The sequence below is a fragment of the Pyxicephalus adspersus genome, chromosome 4, assembly GCF_032062135.1.
Source record: "Pyxicephalus adspersus chromosome 4, UCB_Pads_2.0, whole genome shotgun sequence".
NCBI lineage: Eukaryota > Metazoa > Chordata > Amphibia > Anura > Pyxicephalidae > Pyxicephalus > Pyxicephalus adspersus.
This window is the reverse complement of record NC_092861.1, coordinates 42,351,213-42,361,436: the sequence shown is the minus strand read 5'-3', so window position 1 is coordinate 42,361,436 and position 10,224 is coordinate 42,351,213. Positions and strand designations below refer to the sequence as shown.

Below are 10,224 nucleotides of genomic sequence, written 5' to 3'. Positions count from 1 at the left end.
CTAGACCTCAGTGTAACGCTCAGGTGGTTAAATGGACATTATTATTATTTATATTTTTTTGGTATGTGCTTCGTGGTACAAAGCGTGATTTACATGCATGCATTGCAGATTGCAACAAGTGCCCTTAGTACAAGATACAAGACTCTATGGATTTGTTCATACTAGTTATATCATTAAATCATCCTAAACTCAACAAAAATTTGACTTTAGAGCATTGTTTTATTTGTTTATGTTCTTTTTAAACACTTTCTTTTTTCAAAAATGTCCTTTATTGCAAAGAAAATGTAATAAAATAACTTACTTGCTTGATCACATTTTCTTTAAATACATTCACCTGTCCCTGTTCAATTGTGAGCATTGCCATCTTCTCCCTTCTTCTTTTTCTTGTTTCGATTTTTGGCCATCTTGATTGGATGGGCCAGGATAACGTAGATCCCATGTAGGCTCAGCAGATCTAGCGGAAGCTTGGATGTGCCAGGTATCCTGGCTTCCTATGCTGAGCCGCACAGGTGCAGCTCAGGTATTTTGACAGTTAAGGAGAGCAATCAGGCAGGCAAGTATGTTTTATTGGAATAAAACCCTGCCAGATTGCAAATGTTGAAAGTGAAACTTTTAAACAAATAATGTTTTTAAACAATCAAAAATATACTTAGACCAATTAAAAATATTTTTTGTAAATGTTAAACTGTTTATCATTTTCATGTTTGGTGATCACTTGGGCTAGTATCCAGCCTGGCTTCCCACCATTGTGTTATAAAGAGGAAAGTTTGGGCCAAGTCACATTCAGATTTTTTAGCAAGTTGCAAAATCTTTATAAGGGGAGCTTTTTGGTGGTTTGATGCACTCGGTAACACCCAGAGGGAAGCCCAAATCCTTGTCTGAGCACTATATGTGGTGCAGAATTTTGAGAAGTTGGGGCATTTAGGGAAAATTTTGCACACTGCTGAAGTATAAGAAACAATTGGTAGTTAATTAGCAATTTTCCTTGGTAATCAAATCAAATTAGACCATGGAAGCTGGATACCTTCCAGTCAGTAGTTGGTTGATAACATTATCAGAGTTGAAGAGCTGCAAAACCCAGGAGCAATCCCTCCTGCCAGCTGCCCTGCAGGGTGCCCATTGCCCTACTGTTAAACTAAATGATATAGGCCAGTAAACAGCTTTAAGGTTACTGTGGTACCTAAAACTGTTCAGCTCTTTGTGCTATAATATGACTTGGCCCTGGAAACAATTGTTATTGAGTGTACAGACCTCTGAGGACAAGCAACGGAAACAAAGGCACTTTATAAGGAAAGAGTTGTCAACATGTTTTAGAATACTTAGACATTACTCTACTCCCATCCCATCGCACCAAGAGCTTTGGCTTAAAACTGCCACTTGACCTATTGGGGCTGTATTGGTTCTCCACCAGAAAAATGATATCAGGTCCACAGCTTTATAAATAGACCCCATGGTCTATTTAATGTCAATCAAAAAAGCTGCTGTGCTCCCTAGGCACGTGTTAATAAAGCAGTGAATATGACATTCAACAACCTTCTCTGGCGAAGCATCTTCCAGGTCTATGCTTGTTTAATGGCAGGAACTGAATATCCACTAGAGAATATTGCTAAATATCAGGCTCATGGCTGTTTAATGTAAAGTAGGGATGCTGCTGAGTTCTAAGCATATGCAACTGATTGGACTATGTTTGGTGTAGAAGCCAGAAAACTCTTGATGGACATTAGCAGGCTGTTCCTATATTCAAATCTCATGTGTAGAATCACCATGACACAATAAAATGTGAACATTCTAAATGAGATGAAATATTTTCCATCTGATTTCCTTTAAATCCACATAAGAGAAGGGATGTTGGCCCATCATAGAAAACATTATTACATTGATAAGCAGTGGAGGAATTCTCTGGCTGATACTGGACTGAGAATTGTAGTATAGGCTTTCACTTTATGGTTGACATCAATAAAAGTTTATAATTTGAAAAGAATGTGAGGATCCATTGTAAATACTGTACTTTGTACATGCTGTGAGTCACGGGATGTTTTATTGGTGTAAGGGAATACCTTGCCTATAAAACTCAACTTACTATTTACAGAACCAGATTTCATTTTATAGATTTTTTTGAAAGCCAAACCCAGTCCCTCCTAAAATGTTCAAACAAAAGTCCTATTATTATATGTTTCAAAATGCAGATCAACATGTGTCATTTTCTGATGAATGGAATGTATAGCAACACCGTAGGAAACACAAATGATATAAAAGGAGTGGCGTTTATGTGTGTGTGAGTTTAGCAAGTGATACAGTACGCCACATCCAACTTGTAAGCCATGTGGACTTTATAATGAAATTTCTCAAACATTTTAACATAGAAGAACCCTTGAAAAAACTTTTTGATCATCAGCGAACCCCTTCTACAATTACTATATTCACAGCTCATGGTATATCAGTGTGGTGGTCAGTAGGAAGAATGATGAAAAATTGCTCAAGAAATGCCTTGCAGCCTCTGGAGGAACCCTGGTTGAGAAACATTGCTATAATGGTTTATGGTCATTTTTTATTATACACAAGTTAATTGACTGATCGATCATTTTCATTACTATTATGAAATAAAATTCCATTAAACTTAGGTTGCACAAGAGTACCAACAGTTCAAGAGCCATGTCCAGTATTGCACCTACTCCCAGCAGAGATGGTAGAGTGTTCCTCCTCTGGGTCATTCATGTGTGAGCTGCAAAAAGAAAAGATTGGTGGGGGATCAAATCACATAGAATGGGCCAATGTACAATGTAGCAGTAATATGCTCAAAACAGTCCAATCAATCAGATCAATTAGCCAGGGGTTGTTATGATCCGAGGATACCTGCATCTCAAAATTTTACTGTTTTATTAATAAGCGCCAACAAATTTTACAGCTATTTAGGCTTTCTTTGCCTTAGTGATACCCACTCTGTGTTTATCCATACCCAGTCGCCTGGTTGTAAAGAGGTCCCCTGACATTGTTCATCAATCCGCCACAGATGGAGGAGGGCACAGCTGGGTACCGCACACTCACCCCCCCATCTCTCCTTTCCATAGAACATCTGTGTGTACAGCGCTCAATCATTCATCTGTCACAGGAAATTATTGCGAAAGATAATTTCCAGCAACAATCATTTGATGTCCAAAAAGCCACTTTGACTGTCAATAGTCATTTAAAAGCTTGGAGGGTGATGGTTATTTGCAGTTAAAAAGAACTACATGCAGCATTCTACAAGCAGCAATAGCAGATAACTGCTTGTCCTGATGGTTACATTGGATGTATAGGTAAATCCCATTGGGGGGATATCCCTTCATTTCCTGTTCCAGAGAGACAACAGGAAGTGAAAGTTAATTGCCCAAGAAATTGTGTAATTCCCCTCTTTGGCCATTGTCACGAGAATAGATATATCTTCGGTTAACATTTGGGGGATTTCCTATCACTTTCTGCTGGAAAACATGATAGTAAGAGTAGGTCACCATGAGTAAAGTTATATTACACATGTTTGGACATGTCTCTAGCAGCTCTTTCATATTTACATCGGTCCTTTCAGTATTGGATAGCTTTTGTATTAGTGAGTTGGTACACAATTCAGAAACAATTGCATCACAAAGCACTGCGCTGAGTGTTAGGCAATGTGCAGTAAAACTACACACATTGCTGCTCTTACTGCCCCTGGGTAAAACACACAAATGTGGTATCAGGCTGATTACCCCCTCACATCTTAACATCAGAAGAATTTTCCCCATTTTTAGGATATGTTTATGGGTTGTGTTCATGTTACATAATACATGTTCTATGCATGTTGTGCGTGCATGGTACATGTGTTTTCTTCCAATAGTCTTGTGGGAAATATAGACATGTGACATCAGTAATAAACTTTTATTTAGTGTATGTCAGTCATTCTCAACCAGTGTTTTGTGCAACCTTTGGGATTCTCCAGAAATTACCAGGGGTTCCTTGGCAGTGCCAGCTACATGGCACAAAGGAGCTTTCTAGCTGTCTGTAAAAGTGGCACTAATGACAACTAATGTATGGGGGGCATTCCTCCTGCCAGCAACCAATAGAAATATCTTTGTTCCAATGATTGATTATAGCAGGGGTTCCCCAACAACTGAAAAGGATTTAGGGTTCCGTTCATGATTGTTTCTAGTTGAGTATGAATAAATGAGCACTGTACACACATCATAGTTAAGTTTTATTAGGAGATGGGGGGGGGCGAGTGGCACCCCACTGAGCTATTTGAGTGAACAGCAGTCATTCATCAATTTTCCATGATGGATTGATGAACAATGTCTGGGGACTGCTGGGGTTTTCCATGGGGGCCCTGTTGGTTGGGGGTCCAGGGCCTGAATGGCCCAGGTATGAAGTGCTATACTTTGCAGCTAGCTCTCTCTGTCCCTGGGGAAGGGGGGCCTATATAAAGTTGTCCCCAGAACAAAAAGTAAGGGGAAATCTTGCTGTTGATCTAGCAGTTTTGAGGGATTTCTTCTCACTTCTAGTTGCATCCTTAGGACAGGAAGTAGAAAAAATAAGAGACAACAAAACAAAATAAAACTGAACATGGTATTTTAACCCTTAGGTGTTTGAACATCTAAATGTGATCAGGAAGCTGTGGTGTAATCTAATGTTAGATAAGTTCTCTTTAATACACAACCACGTGTGGTCACCTATGGTTACATTTATTGAGCTGCAAAAAAAACAACAATGCAATGTTACATCGGGGAATGCAGTATTTTGCTGGGAATATATGCAATTTAATCTTGATGTTATTTGTGATACATATTGTGGTTTTATTTATAATTGATTTCAATCAATCCTTGTGATCAGCAACGTATCATACACTTAAGAGAACATCACTGGTCATATTTGATCAGTATCACAATTGTTCACAACTATTAGTTGGCAGCACGGTGGCTCAGAGGTTAGCACTCTGTTCTTCGCTGTGTCCCAGGTTTTAATTTCGGCTAGAACACTATCTGCATGGAGTTTGCAGTTTATCCCCGTGTCCGTGTAGGTTTCCTTCGGGTACTCCGTTATTCGAAAAACATACAGTTAGGTTATTTGGCTTCCCCCCAAAATTGATATTAGAATGTACTAAAGACATGACTGTGGTAGGGACATTACATTGTGAGGGACAACTAGTGACATGACTATGGACTTGTACAGCGCTGCGTAATATGTCAGCGCTATATAAATACTGTGTAATAATATTATAAGAACAATAATAATAGTATAATACTAAAATTATACTAATAGACAGTCTGCCCACAATTGATAAATGATTGTTCTGACCTATGTCCATATGGCACTGTGTAGGGTCCCCAGCACTCCTCAGAAGAGTGCAGCAAGCACCAGGCCCGGGGCCCACGTAACCGGCCAACGACTCCCATTTGTATTTCAATGTTTTTATTGAGTTTTTCAGAGAAAAGAAAATTACATAACAATAATAAAAAAAATAAGATTAGTAATAAAATATGGACAAACATGCCTCACCAGCTTACAGAATGCACAATAACAATCTGACATGCAAAAGACTGTAAAAGAAAACATTCCTTTATGCCCAAAGGCTAAGCTGAAGAGGCCAAAGGGGTGGACAGGACAGGGACGAGAGGAAAGCGGGGTGGAGGACTCTTAAAAAAACAACTTGATGTTATATGGAAGCGTCACCCATCTAGTGTGATCTGTATTCCTTCCAGGGATCCCAAATAGCATCATATTTTCCTAAAGTATAATTGAGAGTGTGCATTAGCAGATCATTAATCATAATCCAGTCCACTTTCGCAAACAGAGGGTGTAGGACAGGGGTGTGAGATACTTTTTAAATGACCAAGTCAAAATAATCTACCAACAATAAAATGCTAAATATATATTTATATATATATACCCCGAGTATGGCACAGAAGTGACTGAAGCTAATGAGACATTGAATGGCAGAACATTGCACTACAGACAGGAAAGCTACCGTTCACCTGTCATAGGAAAATGACTTGCTGCACAACAAAAAGAACTTCTAATCTGTACAAAGTTATCTCCCAGCACTGCTCAGCTCACACTGCCCTCCCTCCCCAGTTACATGGAGCCTTCTCATACACATCCCCAGCATCCCTATAGATGTGCAGCCGGGCTTCTAGGAAACAGCAGGGCTCTGTGATTGCTGCCATGTAATACAAAAATACAGGTCTGAACTAATTCTCACTGTAGTAGAGCTAAGTGACGGAGCAGTCTAGCTTCCCCCTCAGATGATGTGATAGGGGAATCAGCTGGCAGAGCAGCCTGCATTAGAGGAAGCTTCTGTTACTGGTAGTAATGAATGGAGAGGGCCTGTATAGAGGACTGGTCACTAAGCTGTTGCTGGTAGTAATGAATGGAGACTGCTGACTGTCTTTAGGACCCTGAGGCCTGTGTATAGGATCAGAGGAGCCTGCTGCCATGGGATGCTGTGCTGGAGATGAAGGGGGAGAATCAGCAATCCCTCCCCCCTGCCTGGTGTCTGAGGCACGCTGCCGTGTGATTCCTCTACAGAGCTGCACGCCTGGAGTCCCGGCCATCTTGGGCTGGAGTTTGGGAGTCTGAGGACGGGGAGTCCGGTCTTTCCCCTTCTCACTCGCCTTACCGACCATGATACACAGGTGGCTGTGTGCCAGAGGACTTCCCCCGCAAGTAGAACAGCTGCAGCTGCCGAGTCTCTTCTAATTACGGGCCACGCCAGGAGCCAGAGGGGAGCCGAGCCGAGTGTAAAGGGCTACTGCCATATACTCCGGCGCATGCGCACTACAATGACTCACATTTGACTAATGAAAATACTTTCTCTGCGGCTAAACGTCAGAGCCAATCGGAACCCAGTTACTCGCAGCTGACATCCTCAGCAGCCAATCACAGACGAGCAGTTGCTAAATGCAAGTGTAATTGAAGATAACTAGAGCCGCTGCCTTAGAAAGGAATGGAGAGACGGGCAGCGCAGGAGAGCGGCAGGGCTGGTCCGGCACATTGTGCTCGGTGAGTGAGGAGAGCCGCCCGTCTTCCCGCCCTCTACATAGCCCATGAACTGACGGCTGCTTTTTCCTGTCAGCAGCCATGAGAGAATACAAAGTAGTTGTGCTGGGCTCAGGCGGGGTGGGGAAGTCGGCTCTCACTGTCCAGTTTGTGACCGGCTCGTTCATAGAGAAGTACGACCCCACCATAGAGGACTTCTACCGGAAGGAGATCGAGGTGGACTCGTCCCCGTCAGTGCTGGAGATCCTGGACACGGCGGGCACCGAGCAGTTCGCTTCCATGAGAGATCTGTACATTAAGAACGGCCAGGGCTTCATCCTGGTGTACAGCCTGGTCAACCAGCAGAGCTTCCAGGACATCAAACCCATGAGGGACCAGATCATCCGGGTCAAACGCTACGAGAAGGTGCCCATGATCCTGGTGGGTAACAAGGTGGACCTGGAAGGGGAGAGGGAAGTGTCTTATGGGGAAGGGAAAGCCCTGGCCGATGACTGGAACTGTCCCTTCATGGAAACTTCTGCCAAAAACAAAGCTTCTGTGGACGAATTGTTTGCTGAGATTGTCAGGCAGATGAACTATGCTTCCCAACCCAATGGAGACGACCAGTGCTGCTCGTCCTGTGTCATCCTCTGATCCCCCATACAATGCACTATGTTTTATGTTTACTTGTAACATCATTGCAACCAACTTTGCATCCAGCCAACAAAAGGGTGTGTTGGGCTGACGGCTCCCAGGGCCCCGCTTTGTGGGATCCCCATCTGTTCAACAACAAACACTTCCCTGTGCACGGATTGGCGGAGCCATGTCACCGCCGGAGGGGTCCTGTCATACGTGGGCCCTCCAATAAGGGCCCTTGAGCCTGCACAAATGGGCCCAACAGCTCGCCTGTACACAAGACAGGTTTTCTGCTAAACTCATGGGCATCAGGGTCTGCAACTCAAGAAGGAAAAAAGTTTACTGGAGGGACTTAACCAGCACCCCCAACCGATCGGTGTCACCCCAGACTGTTTAGCCGATGACTCGTTTTTCTATGCAAAGTCGGATTATTGTTACAAAGTATACGTTCATAAGTATTGCACATCTTCAAGTGAACCCATGCCAAGGCGGTGGGGGGTTTGCCAACGTTGGCACCCTCACTGCTGATGTGTGTGTGAGAGGGGAAATCTATTTTGTTTACCTGCTGTATTAAATGGGGAATTTGGGGAAGACTGTTAGTATTTTTTTATCAGCTGTGAAAAAATGTTGTTTTTCTTTTGTCCCGTGAGCTGGCGAGAACAGATTTTTTTTTTTTTGATGCCCAGCTTATGTATTTAAAAATAATACATTGAAATGACTTCTGCTTACCAGGGTCACCAGCACCCAATGTCCTTCCAGTGCCTTCAACATTCAGCTGTTCCAGCCGGTGCCAACCTGTGAAAATCTCCACAAAATCCCATTATCTCCTATTCTGCAAACTACTTAACAGTTTCCTCTCGGTAATCACACTGAACAAGTGTGGACAAAAGGATCTATTGTCCCCGAACCCATTTCTGAGCCTGTAAATGTAGTTTCCATGTCTTGCACATTTTTTTTACGTCTTCAACCACGGGGGGGTGGGATAATTGTTGGTTAACCATTTCTGTGCCATACTGAATGCACATACTGACGCATAAAGGGTGCGGATCTTGTTTTAGAACGTTTTTAGTTTTCTTTGTCACGTTGCTAGCGGTGGGTTTTAACGCTGCAGAGCAGTCGGAGATCTTAAAATGAAAATGTGATGTACCACAAGACCATTAATATGTGTCATTTGATTTTTCTTGGACATGCTGGCAACGAGCTTGTCTCTTTTATGTTTTAAACTATGTTGAATACAGAATTCATTGTGACATAACGTGAAGTGTTTTCTTTGACTTGGGGCGGGGTGTTGTGTGTGTGGGGTGGGGGGTTCTCATGACACATTGGCAGACTGGGCACAGGGCGACGTGCAGCTCTGCCTGCTGTGAGAACTGAATGAATGCTGAACAAAATGATAACCTTTTATAAAATATTCATGTTCTGTGCAATGCCCACAGTGAAATGACGTGCGCTCCGGGTACATTTCATTTTAAACAAGTGTACAGATTTGTGATAACATAAAGCTTTTATTAAGCTGATGATATCTATGCAAATTTAATTTTTAGTTTAGTTTTTAGATCCAGTTGTTGGCTATGCTGCTAAACCCTTCAGGTTATGATTGCTGTAGTTTAAAGAGAAATGTTCTCTCACTTCCTGTCGTGATGACAACATTGTCACTGGAAAAGGAAGAGAGAAGAAACCTTCAACAGAGACACAGACCGTAAACAAAAAGTCAATAGAGATTCTAGGCTCCCCTTTGTTTTGAAAAAGTTTTTTTTTTATCACTGTTGTGTCCCATTGGACCAATTTCCTCATTCAGATTGTCCTAGTAACAGTGAGACAGGAAATGAGGGAAGAATATCCCAAGAGGAACTTTTGTTCAAACTTTTGTGCAACTACTTTTGAATGGTTTTCTAGTTGATGCATACAGGGAGGCTGACGTAAACATTTTTTATTCAGTCACCAGGTAGATTAAAGCCTATGTTTTAGGTTGAAGGGCTCATGTTGACAAGCACTGTTTTCCTGTGTTTGATGTTCTTTGCTTGTGAAGTGCAGGTCATCAAAATCCCATTGATTTTAATTGATCTGCACACATAGCAGTTTGACCTGTTTTAAATGCCATCGGTCACACCTAGGTATGTTTGAACTTCAGGCTAAGCAGGCCAAATGGAGCAATTCTCTTGTTTAAATAAGAAATTCAGCATTAGAAAAGAACGCCAATCATCATGAGCCTATACTGTGATTGGTAATAAAGCAAAAAACAGAGGTTACACAGTATATTCTACCGAAAGTATACAGCCGGCGACCATAGGAGGTGCTCTCTGTATTCCAGCTTTAGGGGATTTAGTTAGAACCCAGATTAGGGTAACATGTTGGATCCACAACACATGTATTTATATACTGTAGCCTAACAGTCCTTCAGTTTGGTGGCTGCATTAGTTTTTTTTGCAGGATGTTTGTTATTTTCAACGCTCACCTAATGTACTGCATGAGTGGAGGAGAAACATAGGACAGGAGGTGTTGGGACTACAGAATATATCACCCTTTCCTGTGTGTTTTATAGTCCACATAGGTAACTGTCAGGAAGATAAGACCTCTTAAGTTAACATTGCAGAGGTCACATGA

The 10,224-nt window shown here is 42.1% G+C and overlaps 1 protein-coding gene across 1 annotated transcript; it reads left to right on the top strand.

Moving 5' to 3' along the window:
* The first annotated feature begins 6,496 nt into the window (after positions 1 to 6,496).
* RAP2B (RAP2B, member of RAS oncogene family) lies at positions 6,497 to 8,435 on the top strand. Its single transcript, XM_072407962.1, has one exon. The coding sequence runs from the start codon at positions 7,087 to 7,089 to the stop codon at positions 7,636 to 7,638; it is 552 nt and encodes a 183-aa protein (XP_072264063.1). The 5' UTR covers positions 6,497 to 7,086; the 3' UTR covers positions 7,639 to 8,435.
* The last annotated feature ends 1,789 nt before the right edge of the window (positions 8,436 to 10,224 follow it).

Excerpts from the sequence above, each read along its gene's own strand:
- RAP2B (XM_072407962.1), top strand. The coding sequence starts at position 7,087 with ATGAGAGAATACAAAGTAGTTGTGCTGGGCTCAGGCGGGGTGGGGAAG.